General features: G+C 38.0%; 1 protein-coding gene across 1 annotated transcript in view; it reads right to left on the minus strand.

The window, feature by feature from the left end:
* Positions 1-7,076: 7,076 nt before the first annotated feature.
* Positions 7,077-22,259, minus strand: part of Rasef (RAS and EF-hand domain containing) — a 71,240-nt gene continuing 56,057 nt past the window's right edge. The window contains exons 15-18 of the mRNA XM_021200862.2: positions 21,260-21,379; positions 17,335-17,411; positions 9,679-10,447; positions 7,077-9,499 (exon numbers count right to left, since the gene is read on the minus strand). Coding sequence (XP_021056521.1) covers positions 10,342-10,447; positions 17,335-17,411; positions 21,260-21,379 — 303 coding nt within the window. The 3' untranslated portion in view covers positions 7,077-9,499; positions 9,679-10,341. The remainder of the gene's footprint in view (positions 9,500-9,678; positions 10,448-17,334; positions 17,412-21,259; positions 21,380-22,259) is intronic.

The following is a 22,259-nucleotide window of genomic DNA, read 5'->3' on the forward strand; positions in this document are numbered from 1 at the left end:
AAAAAAAAAAAAAAAAAAGACTCTCACCCTAGTTGCCTGGAAATCAGTCTTCCACTAGCAGCCTTTGGATGAAGATGTAGAACCCTCAGTTCTGCCTGCACTATGCCTGCCTGGATATTGCCTTGATGATAATGGACTAAACCTCTGAACCTGTAAGCCAGCCCCAATTAAATGTTGTTTTTTAATAAGAGTTGCCTTGGTCATGGTGTCTGTTCACAGCAGTAAAACCCTAACTAAGACAATACCCAAACTTATGGGACACGATGAAAGTAGTGCTACGAGGAAAACTCAGAGCTTTGAGTGCCTCCAAAGAGAAACTGGAGAGAGCATAAACTAGCAGCTTGACAGCACACCTGAAAACACTAGAACAAAAAGAAGCAAATACACCCAAGAGGAGGAGACAGAAGGAAATAATCAAACTCAGGGCTGAAATCAACCAAGTGGAAACAAAAAGAACTATTCAAAGAATCAACCAAACCAGGATCTGGTTCTTTGAGAAAATAAAAATGATAGATAAACCCTTAAGCAGACTAACCAGAGGGCACAGAGACAGTATCCAAATTAACAAAATCAGAAATGAAAAGGGAAATATAACCACGGAATTGGAGGAAATACAAAAAAATCATCAGGTCCTACTACAAAAGCCTATACTGATCAAAAATGGAAAATCTAGATGAAATGAATGATTTTCTAGACAGATAACAGATACCAAAGTTAAATAAGGATCAGACAAATCATCTTAAACAGTCTCATAACCCCTAAAGAAATAGAAGCAGTCATTAAAAGTCTCCCAACCAAAAATGCCCAGGACCTGATGAATTTAGTGCAGAATTCTATCAGACCTTCAAAGAAGACCTCCAACCAATTCTCTTCAAACTATTCCACAAAATGGAAACAGAAGGAACACTACCCAATTCGATCTGTGAAGCCACAATTACTCAGATACCTAAGCCACACAAAAACCCAACAAAGAAAGAGAACTTCAGACCAATTTCCCTTATGAATATGAATGCAAAAATACTCAATAAAATTCTCACAAACCAAATCCAAGAACACATCAGTGATAATTCACCCTGATCCTGTAGGCTTTATCCCAGGGATGCAGGGATGGTTCAATATATGGAAATCCATCAATGTAATCCACTACATAAACAAACTGAAAGAAAAAAAAAAACACATGATCATTTCATTAGATGCTTAAAAAACATTTGACAATATTCAACATCCCTTCATGTTAAAAGTCTTGGAAAGATCAGGCATTCAAGGCCCCTATCTAAGCATAGTAAAAGCAATATACAGCAAATCAGTAGCCAACCTCAAACTAAATGGAGAGAAACTGGAAGCAATCTAACTAAAATAAGGGACAAGGCTGCCAACTCTCTCCCTATCTATTCAATATAATATTTGAAGTTCTCCCAGAGTAATTAGACAACAAAGAAATGTCAACGGGATATAAATTAGAAAGGAAGAAGTCAAAATACCACTATTTGCAGATAATATAGTAGTATATTTAAGTGATTTCAAAAACTCCACCAGAAGCTCCTACAGTTGATAAACAACCTCAGCAAAATGGCTGCATGTAAAATTAACTCAAAGAAATCAGTAGTTCTCCTATACTCAAAGGATAAAAGGGCTGAAAAAGAAATTAAGGATACTATACCCTTCACAATAATCACAAACAATATAAAATATCTTGATGTAGCTCAAACCAAGTAAGTGAAAGATCTCAGAAGATGGAAAGATCTCCCATGCTCATGAATTGGCAGGATTAACATAGTAAAAACTGACCATCTTGCTGAAAGGAATCTACAGATTCAATTCAATCCCCATCAAAATTCTAACTCAATTCTTCACAGAGATAGAAAGAGTAATTCTCAAATTCATGTGGAATAACAAAAGGTCCAGGAGAGTGAAAACTATTCTCAACAATAAGAAAACTTCTGGGGAAATCACCATCCCTGACTTCAAGCTGTTCTACAGAGCAATAGTGATAAAGACCGCATGGTATTGGTACAGTGACAGGCAGATAGATCAGTGAAATAGAACTGAAGACTTGGAATTAAACTCACACACCTATGTTTACCTGATCTTTGACAAAGAAGGAAAAAAACCAACCAGTGGAAAAAAGACAACAAATTCAACAAATGGTTCTGGCTCAAGTGTCAGTCTGCATGCAGAAGAATGTAGATTGATCCATTTTTATCTCCTTGTACAAATCTCAACTCCGATCTCCACATAAAACCAGTTATACTGAATCTAATAGGAAAGAAAGTGGGAAAGAGCTTTGAACATATTTGCACAGGGGTAAATTTCCTGAACAGAAAACCAGTGGTTCAAGCTCTACTACCAACTATAGACAAATGGGATCTCAAAATTGAAAAGCTTTTGTAAGGAAAAGGACACTGTCAATAAGACAAAAAGGCAACCCACAGATTGGGAAAAGCTCTTTACCAAGCCTATATCTGATAGAGGGGGGAATAATATCCAGTATAAACAAAGAACTCAAATAGTTAGACTCCAGATAAACAAATAACTCTATTAAAAATTGGGTACAGAGCTAAACAAAGAATTCTCAAGTGAGGAATCTCAAATGGCTGAGAAGAAAAATGTTCAACATCCTTATTCATTAGGGAAATGCAAATCAAAATGACCCTGAGATCAAAAACTCAGGTAACAGCAAATGGTGACCAGGATATGAAGAAAGAGGAATGTTCCTCCATTGCTGCTGGAATTGCCAGCTGATACAACCACTCGGGAAATCAGTCTAGTGCTTCCTCAGAAAATTGGACATAGTATTACCTGAGGACCCAGCTATCCCACTCCTAGGCATATATCCAGAAGATGCTCCAACATGTAATAAGGACACATGCTCAACTATGTTCATAGCAGCCTTATTTACAATAGCCAGAACCTAGAAAGAACCCAGATGTCCTTAAATAGAGGAATGGATACAGAAAGTGTGGTACATTTACACAATGGAGTACTACTCAGCTATTAAAAACAATGACTTCANGAAATTCTTAGGCAAATGGATGGAACTAGAAAATATCATCCTTAGTGAGGTAACCCGGTCACAAAAGAGCACACATGGTATGTACTCACCGAAAAATGGATATTAGGGAAAAAAGCTTGGAATACCCACGATATAACTCATAGACTATATGAAGCTCTAGAAGAAGGAAGACCAAAGTGTGGATGCTTCAGTTCTACTTAGAACATGGAACAAAATACTCATGGGAGTAAAGGGAGAGAGAAAACAGGGAGGGAAAGAAGGGTGAGGGAAAAGAAGGGACAGGATCAGGTTTGGGAGGAAATGGGGGAGAAATACAGAGGATTCGGAAATTGAATGGAGGTGTTTAGCAGCAGGGGATGGGGAACTGGGGATAGCCACCTGATAGTCCCAGATGCCAGGAAAGCAAGAGGTTCCCAGGACCCAACAGGGATTACATTAACTGAAATACCCAACAAAGGGGAAAGAGGATGTGTAGAGACCATGTCCCACAATAAGGAAGCCATGCCTGGTACTGGTATTTAGTTAACTACTCAGTGCTAGTGAAGTCATAGATATTAGAAAAGCTACAAGTATTAATTAACTAAACCAGCATAATCCCTAACTACGTTCTAAGTATTTATCACTCTTGCCAATGTACCCACACTACACCTCTTTGCAACAGATAGATACCACTGCAGAAAAGCACAAACCATCAAAATCCAGAGTTGCAGAGCCCAGCCCTAGTAGGTACATCTATAAATAACCCGTACTTAAGGCTCAGGGACCATTACAGAAGAGCGGGGGGGGGGGGGGAATGGAAAGAGACAGAAAGGATCAGGGTGTTTGCGGTGAGACTTTGTCTCTTAGTGATATCAGATGCTACACCCATAGTCTCACCAATGCATCTGCCTAAAAAGAACATCACCAGTAGACATGCAAAAATGGACAGAGGGAACTCCACAATGCCTTAACACTACACAAAGTACTACAGGCACTAATTAATGCTTAGGTCAGGAGGAAATTTCTTTCTTTAGGGAATAACACAGCAATCCAATACCTAATAGCAGTGAAAACATACATACAGTTAACATTATACAAGTTGAGTAAGTTACATTTAGAAATATATACAAGTGGTGGCTAACGTTGATTTTAACCTGACTACATCTGGAATAAACTAAAACCCGAGTGGCTAGGTTTACCTGTAAAGGATACTTTCTTAATTAAATCACTTGAAGTGGAAAGACTCACTTTTAATCTGGATCTTTTGAGGTGGAAAATTGCACCTTTAATCCAAATATTTTGAGGTAGGAAGAGCAATCCACCTTTGATCCAAATCTTTTTAGGTGGAAAATCAATTCACCTTTAATTTAGGCTCCATCTTCTTGAGGCAGAAAGGTCTATATTAAGGGCATGGGAGGAGGAAATTTCTACTTTTTGATTTTTTTTTCTCCCTCTCACTAGCAACTCCATTCTCTCACCAGCATTAAATCCTATTTCCTCGGGATTCCAGCATAAACTGAAGACTAGCTGAGAGATCCACCTCACAGACAGAACAAGGACTGGATAATGAAAATTTCTGTTGGTAGACAGCCATTGTTGAACTAATTGTTGAACTACTTAAAATAAGTCATGAGGCAATGTCATAAATCTCCTTCGTATGTTTATATGTTTGTATATCTCCCTATGGATCCAGTAAGCAGAAAGAGATATTTAGTCCTTAATTTTTGCTCTATTCAAAGAATGATCAGTTTGAGAAGACAGAAGACTAACATCCTAAAGACCTGTCTTCCATCTCACCTTTATTCAGAGAACAATATAGGAAGTAACAATACAGAAAGGCAGTCAATCACTTTAGAGTCTGATCCTTTCCTCTGGCCGGGTAGTCAGTCTGGTCTCTGATCCACGGGGCTTCCCTCAGTAACTTTTGTACTTTTCCTCATTATTGTTTCTCTCTGAGTAGCTGAAGTTTCACAGATAACAATGACTGTAAGTCCTTCCCTCTTCTTCACTTGTTAAAAGGTAACTCAAAACAGGCTCATCATTAGGGACATTTAGATTGATTCCTTTCTACAATAGGAAGCTCAAATGTGATATTTTAAAACAGAAAGGTCTTCTGTTCATTTTGTTCCCTATCAATGTGACTAATGGACCATCAGAGAAGTCACAGTTAAAAAACTTTTACTTACATTATCACTCTTTAGAAAATTATGAAACAAATTCAAAAATAAACCTGATACATAAAAGAAAAATTCTGTAGAAAAATAAACAATGGTATTCCTAGAATTTTGCCCATGGAAGATTTTTACCCTAAAATTACAATTATTTCTTACTCCCTTTCTACTTTCTGATAGGAAAATACAGCTTAAAATAAAAATCTGAAATGAAAATTATTATTTCAAAGCTTGTGAATGATATACTTACCTGAGAATTTACTCCTCTGTGAAATTTTGACTATCTCATGTAGTATAAACATAAAGGTTACTTTCTACTTAGTAAAGCCTATTATGTACCAGTGCTTTTACTGACTTAGAGTTTGAGATCTCAGCCAAAGTGTCCTCATTTTTTTCATCCCTTCACTACTGGTTCTACCAGTCACTGGTTAGTGACAATCTGACCTCAGTCTTGATTCTATTCTGATTTTCAAACCTTCACTTTCCTCTAATCATTTCCTCCTCTTCAACTACTCCTTCTATCATATCCTATAGTACACAATACCCCAAATTTGAGTCATTTGAAACAACAAGAATGCATGCAAGAGACAATCAATTATAGAAGAGATATTCTTCTATATGCTTCATTTCCCAAGCCATCCAGAAAACTTACAAGTTTAATTATTTGCTGCTGCAGAACCTCTTGTCCTAAAGCAGAATAAGCAATGATGCTTAAAGTTTCTAACTGAGGGAGATCAATGCACCAGGAACAATTCCAAACCATTACAGACATAAATTCATTTAGTTCTCATGAAAACCCCATGTGAAGTGTCTGCTGTCATGCTTATCTCACTGATTAAAAAAAAAAACAAAGCAAAACAAACAAACAAAAAACCCCACCAACTCTGGCATTTAGATGCCCTGTTCATTGCAGTTACTCTACTAGAGTATGAGGCCAAGCAAGCTGACTGCAGAGCCCATAACTGGCCATTAAGACATGTTGGTTTTTTTTTTTGGTTTTTGGTTTTTTTGACACAGGGTTTCTCTGGCTGTCCTGGAACTCCCTCTATAGACCAGGCTGGCCTTGAACTCAGAAATCTGCCTGCCTCTGCCTCCCAAATGCTGGGATTAAAGGCATGCACCACCACTGCCCGGCAAGACATGTCATTTTTTAATGAATAAGTATCCTGAAAGGTTAGGCAATATCAACTGTTCATCCCTAAAAATGTGTTTACAGAGAAGCAATACTGCACAGATTCAGCAGGAGTGTGTGTGTGTGTGTGTGTGTGTGTGTGTGTGTGTGTGTTTGTGTGTGTGTGTGCGCGCGCATGTGTAAAAATAATTACAGTAAAAGAATTCGGGAAACTTGTCATAAAGCAGAAAGGACATGGAAAAAGAAGAGAGATGAAGCCAAGGTGTAAGTAAGTATAGTGCAATATATGAAATTCCTTTTTAAAAAATTTTAATAGATATTTTCTTCATTTACATTTCAAATGTGATCCCTAAAGTCCCCTATACTCTTCCTCCACCCTGCTCCCCAACCCACCCACTCCCAATTCCTGGCCCTGGAATTCCCCTGTACTGGGGCATATGATCTTCGCAAGACCAAGGGCCTCTCCTACCATTGACGGCCGCCTAGGCCATCCTCTGCGACATATGCAACTGGAGACACAGTTCTGGGGGGTACTGGTAAAAAGAAAAAAAAGCTAAGAATGGCTATAGCATATCCAGCAATGTTATTTAAAAAGTCCTACTATTGGTCTTCCAGTTTCCTCAGTGAGCTGCCCTGTGCTGAGGTACCTAATGCATACATTCATTCATCCTTTTCTCCCACTGCTAGAATGGCATGACCAGAAAAGACAAGTGCTGAAGGAGCACTGTGGAATCAGCACCTGCACAACACCCACAGGAAAGCTCAAGAAACTGCGCAGGGACCAAAAGAAGAGCACTTTATTGTATTTTTAAGGCACAGATTCTGTAGCTCCTTTTGGATATTTTCATTGTTATGCAATTATATTTGATGGTATTTCAATTGTTTGAAAATATATAAACACTAGGATGAAATACAACTTAAACTGTGAAAAATGCAAACCATATAAATCAAAATCATGTATATAACAGTGACTCAGTTCCCAGTTGCCTACCTATCATATACATACTGAATTTCTTACACATATATACAACAAAAACCTACAAAAACAATATTCTGAGTCTAACCACCATATAAATATGAAAATAAGTCTTTACCCTTATCCTCAATTTTAATTTTAGAGGGGGAAGGACGGTTTTACTTATTCAAATCACACTTAGTATTAAATAGTTAAATGTCATACAACATGGTATAAAGCAGCAAGAAGAAAAATAAATTATAAAAATTAACAGGCCTAGAAGTTAACAGTGAAAAAAATGCTTGCTTCTCCAACATTATTTTTGATAATTAATACATTATCCAATGTGTTAGAGAGTATTTAAAAAGAGGATATAGCATCATTGGGTTTTTAAAAGTTGCCTAAGGAAAAATGAACACAAAATATGTTACTTGCGAGAAATGTGTGAACATATCTAAGTAAGCTTAAGCTGAAAGCATTATTTTGTCTTTACTTAAAATATAATTTAAATTTGAGAACACTTTTGAGAAATCAAAACAGAGTATCCCAACAAATCAGATGAAAATAGTTTGAATTAGCTTTTCCTTAAACAAGTTGGTTAAATAGAGATAGTAGTCTTTAATTTGAATATTTTATATTCAGATCACTAAGCATGTCAGCTTGTTGGTCATGTCACCTAGACAACTTTCTCGTAAACACAGCTGTTCTGGCCCTTCAACTAGAGGCAAAACCCCAGGCAGAACATGTACATTAATAATACACCCTTGGGTACAGAGAATAGAAGACAAAAGGACTTTGGGGGAAATAAGTAAAGACAACAGGCTAGCATGCATGCAAACAGAGTCTGTTCAGTGAGTGCAATCCATCAATGTATAAGACTCAGCCTTGTCTAGACTAATGGCAAACTTCTAACTGTGACACATATTACAAAATGACAACCACCTCAACCTGTGTGTCAAGTTCTCTGGCCATTTCTCACAATCAATGTATTCTTTTTAATCAGTAACCTTTCAGCTGAAGCTGGAACCATTAACCACAAAATAGCAATTCATATGTAGTTACTGAAGATTCAATTTTCTTGTTAAAACCCTAGAGTCTTTCCATAGGGATAAGGTATGTGACTTTTGTGTATGAATGTATCATTTATAAAAAAAAATATAATGAAGCTCAAACAATTTAAAGTTTAATGACAAACATCAAAAGCACAGAAGGGGTTGTTTAAAGGAAGTGTTATTTAAAAAAATAACTACTACTCTATGTATGTGTGTGGACATACCATTTGTTCACTAGAATACACATGTGAAGGTCAGAGAACCAATTTCAAGAGTCAGTTCTGCCCTTCCACTGTGGGGCCAGGCACCAATCTGGAGTTGGCAAGCTTGTGCAACAAGTACTTGCACTTCCTGAGACACCTCACTAGCCCAAGCAACCACTTTAGCTCAACAAAAAGAATTCTTGAATATATACTATACGACTTACGTAAGTAACAGCGATTATTTATGTTCTGGGTAAGCTATTCAAAGCCTAGATTTATATGAACCAAGATATTTGAGTCTCTTATCAAGAATAATCTAATTGGCTCATGACACTAGAAACATGTATTTGTTGGCCCATCCTGAGTCAGAGAGTGAAGCCTCTGGCTCTTGGAAGACATTTTGGTCAGGAGGCACTGCAGGTTCCAGTAGAAAAACCAAATCAGTGAGGAGCAGTCACACTAGTAAGGATAGTGTCCTTTAGACACTATCTAAAGGACAGACTCAAAGTTTTAAAAGGCTGGTCCTCTTTTAAATGCAGCACATTCCAAAGCTATGCATAATAACAATCTTGCATTGTTCATCAAGGAGGAAGTTAATGCTTGAAGTTAGGCGCTGAGGGACTGGCAGTATGCTACAGATAATATGTTAAACCACAGGACAGGGTGAAATAGTGACAATATATTCATTTGGCAAAGTATTGTTACATTAGTTACCATTATATTTTCCATGAAACACAATTCACATTCATAACACTTATCCTTTTCAAATACTGAGTTTGGTGTCTTTTACCATGACTACTGCCAGGCTGATTCCATGAGGCTGTGGCCATCCTCCTAAGAAGGCACATGACCCCTGACCACTAGTGCCAACTCCCTTCTTCCCCCAGCCTCTAGCAGTCATTATGTGAGATACATTTTGGTGGCATAGTTCTTTCAGTAGTATGCGTTATACACATCTTTACTAAAATTTTTACTTATGATTTAAGCCACAGACCTCACAAGTTCTCTTGAAATTTTATTTTTTGTTACATACATTTCTCAAGCTTACCTTCTTTTTTCATGAAAAGTAGTTTTTATTTTCACTGGAGTCTAAAATAGTTCCATTTTCTCAAATAAATTCTATTCTTCCTTCAGAAATTTGAAAAACCAATTCCTCAATATCAAAAGGTAGACTTCACAGTGGTCCTTTATGACTATGGACCACTGCGCCCTTCCTGTTTCTTAAGATGCTACAGAATCTGAAAGGCCCTAGAGAGCAACTTCCTTGTTTTACAGAGGGGAACACTGTAATGTGGCCTGGACAGGCACTATGTTTTCAGGCTAGGTAAGGGCAGAGCTGAGGTGCCAAATGAAAACATTCATGCTATCTTTTACCAGCCATGGTTTAAAACTGTAATATATAATATACTGCCAGTTGCCTAATTCTCTGTTTTAAACCACTGACTTCCATAATACAAAGTATTATACTCTTTTGTCCAAAACTTTAAGTAAACACTGTCATAGGATAACTACAAACTACAGGTTTTCTTATAAAGCAGTTTTATAAGTGGTTCCTCAATAGCTTTGATCTGAGAAATGTTATTTTATTTTACTATATCATATTAAAAACATTAACACATTTTTCTCTTAGTGATCTATAGGGCCAGACATCCCAAATAGCTCACTGAGATAGAACAAAGCAAGCTTCAGGTTGCTGAGAACAGGGAAGAGCTATGATTAGCCAGGTTGTGATTCTTCAGAGGTCAGTGTCATATTATGCACTACTTCATGGAGAGCCAGGGTCCCACAGTCAGTAATCTGGAAGCATGGACTTTGTGAACCCAGGACAGCTGGGCTTTAGCCATTGCAACAGTTCTTCATCTGTAGTGACTTTCTAGAAGTAGACCCAGCCAGACTGGTGATAGATCTGCTGTCGTCATCCTCTGTCCTTTTCTTCACTTCCCTGGGAAATGAAGAAAACGGTTACAACAAAAAGAAGCTGCTTGCTAACTTACCCACGGACATTAATTACAGTGCCAATAGAAAATTGACACAGTTTCCAAATGCAAAGCCTTGGTCATTCTATCATAAAACCATGTTCCATCTGTGCTGAAATTATAGGCTGTCAGCTTCAAAGCTCCGAGGAAGAGATAGATATCTAGATAAATAATTGCATGGTCAGAAGTATATATCTAATACTTATGTACAATGTCTTGTTGGGACCAAGGTGCTGCTGGGGTAAGCTGACAATGGAAGAACGTCTGTGATTGTTCTAATTAAATGTCCCCCATATTCTCAAGTATTTGAAGAGTTGGTTCCTAGTTGGTAGACTGGGGTTGGAACAGAGCTTTGACCTTGATGGAGGATATCACTCAGAACAGACTTTGAAGTTTCAAAACCTGTTTTGCTCTCTGCTTCCTGTTTAAGATTTATCGTTTTAGATATATCTAAAGAGATATATCTACCTAATCCAAGGGCTTCCTCAGCTCTGTTTCCATCTCCTGTCTCCATGCCTGACTGCTGCTATACATTTCTGCTGTGATGATAATGGACCCAAATCTCTTCCTTCTATGAAACACCTTTGTTATGGTGCTTTATCACAGCGACAGAAAATTAACTAAGACAACCTCTTAAACAAATCGAGGTTTCCTCTGTCTCAGAAGCCCTGGGTTGTCTGTAGATCTTCATCTCGAGGTCTATTATAACTTATTCAACCCAAAGTGGCCAATTCTAAATATATCTACAAATAAATAACAGTAAGGTGGCTCAGTAGAGATGTGTGCATGCATGCATGTGCGTGCGTGTATGTGTGTGTGTGTGTGTGTGTGTGTGTGTGTGTGTGTGTATGTCTATGTGTGAGTCCCCATGTACAAGTGCATGTGTAAAAAATAGCTGAGGAAGTCATAGATTTGAAAGGGAGTCAGGAGGACATAAAAGGAGTTGAAACCAGGATATGAAATGACAGAAATAAGGTAAATATAGAATTCAGGTATGATATTCTCTAAAAATATTAAATTAATAATTAAAAAAAAGAAGTGATGTTCATCTGCTGTCATTTCAGCAGGGGAATCCAAGACTCAGAAACAGCATTCACAAAGGCTAAGCAAGGCCTAAAAGAACTTGGATATTACTAGACACAAAGTTTGCCATGCCTCCAAATTATTACTCAATTAAAAAAAAAATCAAAAAACAAAAAGTAGAGAAGTAGGTGAAGCAAGGCTATGCGGATCATTAGCCACATTGGAGCAGCCTGGACTTTATACTTTACAGAAAGTGCAAGGTGGGGACTAAGAGCCAAACCAGAAAGTGCAATTCTCATTATAAAGAATATTCTGGGCTAGGGTATATGTCAGTGGTGGAAAGCATGTACAGTCTACACAAAGTCCAGGCCAGCTCTTCAAGAAAAACAACTGAAAAGCAAACTCAGGCAGCCAAATGAACACATGTACAGTGATTAAAGAATGTAGAGTGATTGGATGATGGAGGAAATCTGAGCACAAGCATTTGCCTCCAAGTAGGAAATTGTAACACTCAACCCAATTCAAGAGCAGGAGAGAGCTAAGGATAGTTTCAGCAGACATACAAACACCAACCAATCAACAGTTCTCTGGCAGCCAAGCCAAGTCAAGATCCACCTGCTGCATGACTAGTCTTTAACTGCAGCTCTGTATTATGGCTCCAAGTTATATATTTAATTTTATTACATATAATGTTAAACAAAGCTGGTCTTCAATACAGAGGTGGACTAAGCATGAAGCCCCAATGGAGGAGTTAGAGAAAGGACTGGAGGAGCTGGAGAGGTTTGCAACCCCATAGAGGAAGAACAATATCAACCAAAAAGACACCCCAGAGCTCTCAGGGACTAAACCACCAACCAAAGAGTACACAAAGAGGGATCCATGGCCCAGCCTTATATGTAGCAGAGGATGGCTTTATCAGGCATCAATGGGAGGAGAGGCCCTTGGTCCTGTGAAGGCTCCATGCCCCAGTGCAGTGGAATGCCAGGGCAGGGAGGCGGATGTGGGTGGGTGGGGGCACCCTCATATAAGCAGAGGGAGGAGGATGGGATAGGACAGTTCTGAAGGTGGAACCAGGGAAGGGGATAGCATTTAAAATGTAAATAAAGGAAATATCCAATAACAGAAAAAAAGAACTAGCAATTAACTGAGACTTAAAGTAATAAGACAGAACTAACTGTAAAAAATACTTTTAAAAAATTATCTGATTGAAGATAAGCTGGTATGCAGTTTAAATCTGCAAAAAAGAAGGCAGGTATATGCTATGTTGAGGACACACTGATAATAAAACTGGAAGTCCAAGCTAGGTCATAATACAATAAAACTTGGCAATGAAAAACCCCAGTAGGTGACTCATAAGAAGTCATCTGTTGTAATAACCTAAAAGTGTACAAAATCATTTATGATGTGACTGTCACATGATTGAGATAACCTTTCCATCAAAATGTCTTTTCCCACAAGTTGTTTTTAAAGACATTTCTGTAATAAGTGTTTTGCCTGCATATGTTTGTGTACCCATGTGCCTGGTACCAGTGGAGACCAGAAAAGGCCATCAGATTCCCTAGAAGTAGAGTTATCAATAGTTGTAAAACACCATATGGATACCAATACCTGAAGCCAGGTCCTCTGAAAGAGCAGCAAATGTTCCTAACCAATGAACAATTTTTCCAGCCTTGCACACTAGTTGTTCTAAGTAAGTAAATATGGTGTCTAAACTACATTGCAGCTCACATAGGAACTGACAAACAGCAACGGCCTTTCCATCTTCACTAAATAAAAACAACTTTGGCCTATAGCTTGGATGTGATTAAGATACTTTATCCATGTGATTTACTGTGGCCTTACAAGACAACTAAGCACCGGTTACTTCACTGTTTAGTAGAATGCAGGTTATTATACAGAGACATGTAGACTTCTAACACTGGAAGGGCCTTTGAGACTATCATATCCAGTCCTTGTTTTCATTTTACAGACTAAAGATGTTTACAGTAAAACAGGGATGTGTGGATGACAGCAGAACACCAGGACTACACAGTGTTCCATATAAGAAAAGATGTTGAAAGCCAGTGATAGGTTCAGAGGAAAAAGCATACACACACACACACACACACACACACACACACACACACACACACACACACATACATGCATGCATGACACATAGTAAATGATGATAATAAATATATACATGCATGCATGACACATAATAAATGATGATAGTAAAAGATTTTTAAAAACTGATCTTTTGAGGCTCACTTTACTATTCCCTTGCAGTATGTAGGCAGCAGCTTGTTGCTATATACAGGTTGTATTTCTTCTCTGCATGCTTGTGCCAGAAGTGTTTTGTTTGTTTGAGAACGTTACTTACATTTACTAGATAAGGATCCCTAATTTTAAAAATCAAAAGCAACCTACTCTGAAATGCTCCAAAATTAAAAATGCTTTGATCATCATAACAACACTCACAAGTGTTGAAACTAAGTGTAAAGACAATGCCAACTCTTATTAAGCCTTGGCCCAGAAATTCTTTAAGATCGGTGGGTTCTTTCCTACCTATATGTGCCCCAGAAGCTGCATCTACTCTACCCAGGCATCAACATAAAGACTATCATTTAAAAAAGTTAAAACCTACTACCTGCAAAAACTTAAACACAAACACTATTTTGTTGAACTTCCCCTCTTCACTGTATGTATTTTGTTTAGACAAAAGAGTTTCTGCTCCCAGTGGTATCAAAGCACACAGTCCTCAGTAACTTAATAGATAAAAGTATGGAAATGGCTGCTATCTACCACATGTAACATTAGCTCTGGCCAAAACAAAACAAAACAAAAATCCACATGTTCAGAGACTGTACTTAAATATCCCTATTCCAGGTTATATGTAATGTCAGTGCTGTTTTGCTTTAAGCAGGTGTCTCCATTGGCTGAGGTGGGAGTCCTTGGACTGTTGCTAATGCCAAAATTATTCAATGATACCAGGGCACCTTCTGTTCTTTCCCACAAACAGATGTTCCTTGGACCTCCAGAAGACCTGAAGCCTGTTTCTTATGTTTTGTTTTGTTTTGTTTTTTTTAAGTCAGGGTAATCATCTTTTCCAAGACCACACTCCAAGCATTTGGTTGATAGGAGTATGACTTAAAAGGTGCTATAAGCCCCAGTCACTAATTAAAACATAGCAAGAAAAACCAGAAGGGCAGTTTCAACACTAATGACTCTTACACAAGTTAAAAACGACCAGAAAAAGAACTGCATGCAGAAAACTATGTACTTGTCTGTAATTAGATATTACTGTCCTTATTTAGATTTTGTGAGATTTTTGGGTTTGGTTGATACATAATTCCCTTATTACAGCAAGGAGTCAGGTTTCCATAAGAGGCAGAGTGTTGTAGAATTTCTATTGCTGTTATAAAACATAATGACCAAGAGTAACTTGAAATTTTAGCTTACAATTCCACACCATAGTCCGCGATCCAAGGAAACCAGGGGAGGAACCTGGAGGCAAGAACTGAAGCAGGAGCCATGGAGAAACACTGCTTACGGGCTTGCTTCCTAGGGTTTTCTCAACCTACTCTCTTATCCACCCTGGAACCACTTGTCCAGGATTGGCACCACACACAGTAGGCTGTGCGCTCCCACTTCAGTCACCAATCAAGACAATGCTCCACATGCTTGCTTACCAGGCGTTTTGATTATGCTCTTCTCTTCCAGAGGTTTTTTTTTTTTTTTTTTTTTTTTTTTGGTCAAGTTGACAAAACAAAACAAAAGCAGCCTACGCAGGACAGTTGCCTCCTTGTCTACTTAAACACAAACACACTACTAAATTATAACCTTTCTTTTCTTATTCATCCCCCAAATCTCAATACTAGTATAATAGTATAAAACATTCCAACTTTTAAAATTCTAAAGTCTTTAAACTCAGACACTTTTAAAACTAAGCCTCTTTAGCACATATTTCAAAATTCAAAGTATTTCAAAAGTATCCAGTCTCTCTGAAATGCCAGTGTCTCTCAATGTGGAGTTCCCATTCCATGGGGTAGACACATGGCATGGCTCATAGACTGAGGCCAGCTATGTGTTGAAGCTGCTTCTGCTTTTGATGGTCACTCCCGTGGTACTGGCATCTCTGCAGCAACTGGGCTACATTTTCACTAACAGACTCTCCTTGGCTTTCTTCAGGGACTCTGACCCTGCTACATGGTACTGAGTTTCTAGGACCCTATCAACCTCTGGGTTTCGACTGCAACTGAGGCTGCACCTTCACCAATAACCTCACTTGGCTTCTCATAATACCAAACCTCAACTCCTCTCCATGACCCTCTCATGCCTTAAGAACAAGTACCTCCTAAGAGACATAACCAAGCTTGGGTGTCAGCATAAAATACAGCCTCCCCTGACTGCAGACTAGAGATTCTATGTGTGGACCCAGAAGATTTTACTTAATACTAGTCTTTTATCAGTCACCACTAATGTGTGAGCTCAAGATGACAAATATTGATAGTCCCTAAAAGGAAAAGGTTTCATTGTAGTGCTTCTGGTCTCTTCTTAAACACAGCTCCAGCTGACCAGAATTACATATTCTCCATTCAAAATATCACATGAACAGTCATGATGGAGTCTTAGAACTCTGAAAATTCCCTCTGAAACATTACAGTCTAGCTCCTATCATCTGAATTACCCTCCACTTTGCCTTCCAAGCGCTTATAAAAATGTCCATTAAGGTTTTAGGATCAAACGCTTTTTCCATTCTTTTTCACAGTCCTTCACAAAACAATATGGTCAAGTCTATTCCAGCAACAATCAACTCTTTGGCACAAATTTCTCTTAGTAGAGGTTTCAATTGCTATGACACAATTACCAAATGGAATGTGGGGGGAAAAGAATTTATTTTAGCTTATAGTTCCACACACTCCAGATCATCATGGGATTCAGAACAGAACCTGTAGGCAGAAACAAAAGCAGATGCAATGGAGGAATGTTGCTTATTGGCTTTCTTTTCATGGCTTGCTCAGCCTGCTCTCTTATATAACCCAGGACCAAATGCCCTGAGGTGGCAGCACACATATGGGTACCAAGTCAATTATTAATGAAGGAAATGCCCCAGAGTTTTGCCCACAGATCAATCTGGTGGGAGTCTTGTCTCCATTAAGGTTTCCTCTTCTCAAATAGCAATAGCTTATGTCAAGCTGACAAAAACTTAACTAGGACCCACACTAAACAAAAACAATATATCAGGGAAATAGTACTGTCATATCTAAGAACATCTGAAGAACTGACATCCACATATACAAGCCTTCTAATGATGATTTTTACTCTAATCCACATGCCAAAATGCTACACATTCTCCACATGACTGCCGTCTTCTAATAATTACAAAGTGAACAATTGAGACAATGATTCCAACTAGTATGATAAGCAATTTGAGACTTTGATCTTCTATACCCTATTTGATCAGCAAAATGTTCTAATATATAGTTAATTAGATTAATAACCATTGTTATTACTGTTGTGTTTATATTTTGGTTTCAAGAGATGATTCTATTAGTCAATTATTACCTTTCTTGGCGCTATTTTGGGGAAAGTTTAAAAATACTGCAACTATATCTCATCATCTCATTTGTTTGGTAGGAAAATATTTAGACAATGTTCACAATGAACATGCCAAATTATTAGATTTTATAATAGACACACGTACTGCTTTCCTTACGATGACTGATAGAGCTATGTTTGGCAGCAGATATTTTAACTGAGTGCTATAATGAAGGAATTTGACATATCCATTCAGTAAGTGAAAATTTGATTTGTACTGCGATTTCTAAATACAAGCAAACTTTACCGTGCAAGATGGAGAACAGCTTCCACCACATTGGAGCCATCTTTGGCACTTGTTTCACAGAATAATGCCCCATATGTCTGTAGAAAAGAAGCATACACAATCCAGTGAAGGTTGATAAAATTTTCTGAAACTTGTTATTTCACTAAAATCATTTTTAAGCCAAGCATGGTGGCATACACCTTAACTACCAGCACTTGGGAGGCAAAGGCAGCCTGATCTAGGATTTCAAGGCTACTCTGGTCTTCAGATAGAGTTTCAAGACTGTCAGTGCTACACAGAAAAATAACTTATTTTGAAAAAATGACAGTAAATGTGTGTGTGTTTCTATCAAAAATGCTAAAATTAACAGCTAAGAAAAGTAAGCCCCAGAGTTTTAAGACGCATAAACAAACAACACAAGACCACTCTGACATGTAGTAGAACATGCCTAGAATACCAGTACTAGAAAGGTAGAAGCAGATATTCATTCAAATTCAACCTGATATGTAAGACCGTCTTACAAACAAACAAGCAAAAGACAAACAAAAAGTCTACACATAGTAACTCTAGGAATACTTCCTAATCAAAAGATTTCTATTTTATATTAAAAACAAAACAAAATTTCATTTTGAGGATGTTTCTTTATAGTAGTCAAGCACATATATTTCCTTCAAATAATTTGAGACAATTGAAAATGACAGTTTAAGGTAGCCATTCAGGAATTACATAAATATCAAAAGAGTGCAGTATTAGATCAGTTTTAACTACTAGGATTGCCTTGACTACATAGCAGTATCTGGTCTCAATGAGGAGGAAAAGAATGTGTCTCTTTGGTGCACTGGCTAAGGCTTCCTCCTTCATACTCTCAGCCTCTCCTACCAGAGCTCCTACGTTGCTGAAGTGAATGTTTCCATCCATAGACAACTCCCAGTGGTTGCCGAGGTATAGTTGCTTATGTTACTCCTCTGCTTATAACTTTTAAATGACTCTCTTTTCTTATTAAATTATTTTTATCTATTTACAAATGCTGCCCCCTTCTGGGTCCTCCTTCCCCGAGTTCTTCACCCTATCCCCCTCCCCTTTGCTTCTGAGAAGGTGCTTAGATAATATTCAAGTGCAACAGGACACTGCTTGAGTTGAGATAATCTTCCAGTTTTACCTTAGATCATATTCTTTAGCTCATAAATCTCCTCTCTTGGGGCCTAAATCCCTACTGATCTCAGGACACTCCCGCCTGCCCTTCTAATAGCTAACTTGCCCTTATCTCACTTAAACTACTTTTGGTTTGATTCTTTGGTCATCGTTAAGTTGTTTCTAATTTTTGAAAAGTGTCTATCAGGTCTTCCTGTCATAAAACCTCACAGGATTTTGTACTTGAAACAATCCCAACAGTTATTTTCGTATGCTATTGTAAACCAAGATCAAGACAAATTCTTTTAATAAAGGGCAGTTAGAGATACAACAGCCTTGGGTGAGGATTCAATATTAACACAAAATTCAAGGGAAAGATTTACTCTGTAGCACCTAGAGAGAAATGCTGGCAATAAGAAAAGATTCACCAGGTTTATATAAGCAAACTGACAGAAAAAATCTATACAATTCACAAATGCACATGCAGTAGAAACTGCATGGGTGATGGTTATATACGACAGGGGTGACAGGAAGAAGTAAAGTAAATCTGGAGGATGATAGGATTAAGAGGATGAATAAGGGATCAAGTTGAAAACTCAGACTGGAGCTAGCAGATGCCAAGCCTAGATCCCAGGTCTGAAAAAGGAGAAGTGAAAAACACCTGGTGTGTGAACCAAAGATGTAAGATCACATTGAAGAACAAAAGGAATAAACTTTGTAGATTGAAAGACTGCTCCTGAGAGTAAAGAATGCAGGTAGAGGACTGTCTCATAGATGAGGGCTGTTTCCAACAAGTGCAATAAACAAGATGAGAAATGTCTCCAGTAGAGTGAAGTACATAGAGTAAGATCTGTGTCCAAAACTGCTAATGACACAGAATAAAGAGCTTCTCCAACACAATGAACTACATAGATGAAAAGTACTTTCTCAAACATAAGGAACTGTAGAGGAGAGGATGACTGAACTCAGTGAAGTGCACATGTATGAACTGTTCCTAAAACAGCCACCTACACAATGTGAGGACTATGTGCAACACAGTGAATGACTCGAGGTGAAAACTATCAACAACAAAGTATAAGACATATGGTTAAAGATTGTATTCAGCACAGTGAAGTATACAGGAGTACAGGTTTTATCCAAAGCAATGAACTACATAGGCATGAGGACTGTTTCCAACATGGTATACAACACAGGGAGAGGAATTTCTCAGCACAGTCAAGCTACTCCGGGTAAGGACTGCCTCTATCACATTGAGGTGAGGACTGGGTCTAACACACTGAGCTATACAGTGTGACGAATCTGTCTAACATGGTATCATACACAAGGTTATAACTGTATCCAGCACAATGTAATTCACAAGGAACTATCTGCAGCACAGTAAAATACACAGAAGTGATAACTGTTTCCAACATAGTGAACTACACAGACCAACAAGAATCTCTAATACAGTGAACAACACTTAGTCAGGACTGTTTCTTAACATAGTGAACTACACAAGGTTAGGTCTATGCCAATACAATGAAATAAATATGGGTGAGGCCTGTCTCCAACATAGTGTGATAAACAGCATAACTTCCACCAAAAAGTGAACTACACTGTATGGCAATTATCCCCAACACACTGGATTACACATAGTAAAGGCTGACTCCAACACAGTGAACTAACTACACAGGGTAAGGACAGTCTCCAACACACTGGACTACATATACAATGTAGGGTAATTCCACTCTAGTAAACACATAATGTGATGACTCTCTCCAACACAGTCAACTACACATGCTGAGAACTGGCTCCAGAGCAGTCAGCTACACAAGATGATAACTGTTTCCAGACTGTCACCTACACACAAACACACACACACACACACACACACACACACACACACACACTCAGTGAAAGAAGACTCCGATATAATGCAATTCAGAATAGTGGAGTAGTGTGAGCTTTGATTTGTTCAGGTGTGTGAGTGTGTGTGTGTGTGTGTGTGTGTGTGTGTGTGAGAGAGAGAGAGAGAGAGAGAGAGAGAGAGAGAGAGAGAGAGAGAGAGAGTCTGTAATGAAGTGTTGCCCATAGTATTGATCTTCTGTGACTAGTTTTTATGTATGTCACATTTAGCTTTCATTTACCTTTACCTTCTCATAACTATTTGCCCCTATGGCCTCTTTGTTTTGATACAGAAGTGAATATCTTCACCACATACTCATCAGGCAACCTTGTTTGGTTCTATTACACAACTTCCTACTATGGTACAGAAGAGTCAAGAGCACAAATCTTTCAACAATGATAGCAGTAACAGGATAACATGCATACATTAGCATTCAGAGTAGGAGTGTACCTCATTCTCTGTACAAATCCAGAGGTACAAAAAATTTTAGATAATTCCTACTAAGCACAATTCTTAGAGAAAAGAACCAAGCCTTCACATTGCTTTCCATCAGCAAAGGTACAGCTACACTCCTATCACTGGGAAGACAACTCTCTACAGCCGATCATATCTTCTAAAAATAACTTTGTTTTCAACAGGATTCCTGTACTAGAGAAAGATTCCCACAGCCAGCAGCATCCATCAACAAAAGTGGGAAACATTTTGCCTGATCTTTACAAAATTCAAACACGAGGAAAACAGTGATGGGGTCATCTATCCTTCATGTGAGTGCCTAATTACTGTTAAGCAGAATTAGAGAAATCTATTGATAGGAAGGTCAAATGTCTTATCAAAATACAGGTTCATCAAAGGCTGAAGTGTTTGGCCCTGATTCTGAGAATAATGAGCTACCATAATATTGCTTCATTTTGGGCAAGTCTTGAATCTTACCATGGCCAGTTTTTCTCCAAGATGTGCTGAGATACACTTTTGTTTCTCTTCAGAAGCAACGTCACGAAGATCAGCTTTGTTTCCTACTAACATGATAGGAATAGTTCTGTGGGTTCCATCCTACCAGGAAAGAAAAGAAGTGAAAGTATATTAAATACTGAACCAACTATGGTATGGTGTTGTAACAATGATACCAGTAACTGCCATTGTCCAATTGTCTTAAGGTGCCAAATTTACTATTCATAATCATTTACAGTTATAGAAAAAAATTTATAGCTATTTTCATTGTGTGTGTCTTAGTGTTCATTTAAGCATTAAATTGCTTAAATTCAAGATAATATTTTAAAAACTCAACATGCTTTGAAGCACAATCACCCTTCTTCCCCATTTATAACTATGAATTATGAAATTCAGAGAGGTGAAATAAGAATATGTAAAGCTGAGGATTTGGAACCAATTGCCCCACATAGGAAATATTCCATTCCTGGATAATAGGAATGGTAAATGGTATGAGAAGAACCAGCTGTACAATGCACAGTATACAATAATCACTTCATGACAAAATGGCATGACCACAGAATTCTGTTCAGGTGGGATATCCACAGAATGTAGGGCAACAATGTCTCCTTAAAACAATGGTCATTCCACATCAACAGTTTCATCCCATGGGCAAAGTGTAGATAATTCTTCATCTATCCTAGAATAAAATGGTTCAAGGTTTCACACACACTATACTCTAATTTACAACAAAGCGAAATATTCCTAGCTATCAATCCTCTTAAGTCATAGATTCCAAAACCACTCAGTCAGTATGTGCAGACTTCCTCATGATAACAGAACCCTTAGAAAAGCCAGAGGTTCATGTCTGAAGCTGAAGACCTCATAGGGCATATTTCATCTTGTCATGTTACAATATAATTATATGACAGAACAGAAACACAAGTTTCAGGTTCATAGCTAGGATAAGCGGCTGTTCTACTACAAACACATGCGAATTAAA

This window comes from Mus pahari, chromosome 6, assembly GCF_900095145.1.
Source record: "Mus pahari chromosome 6, PAHARI_EIJ_v1.1, whole genome shotgun sequence".
NCBI classification, from domain to species: Eukaryota; Metazoa; Chordata; class Mammalia; order Rodentia; family Muridae; genus Mus; species Mus pahari.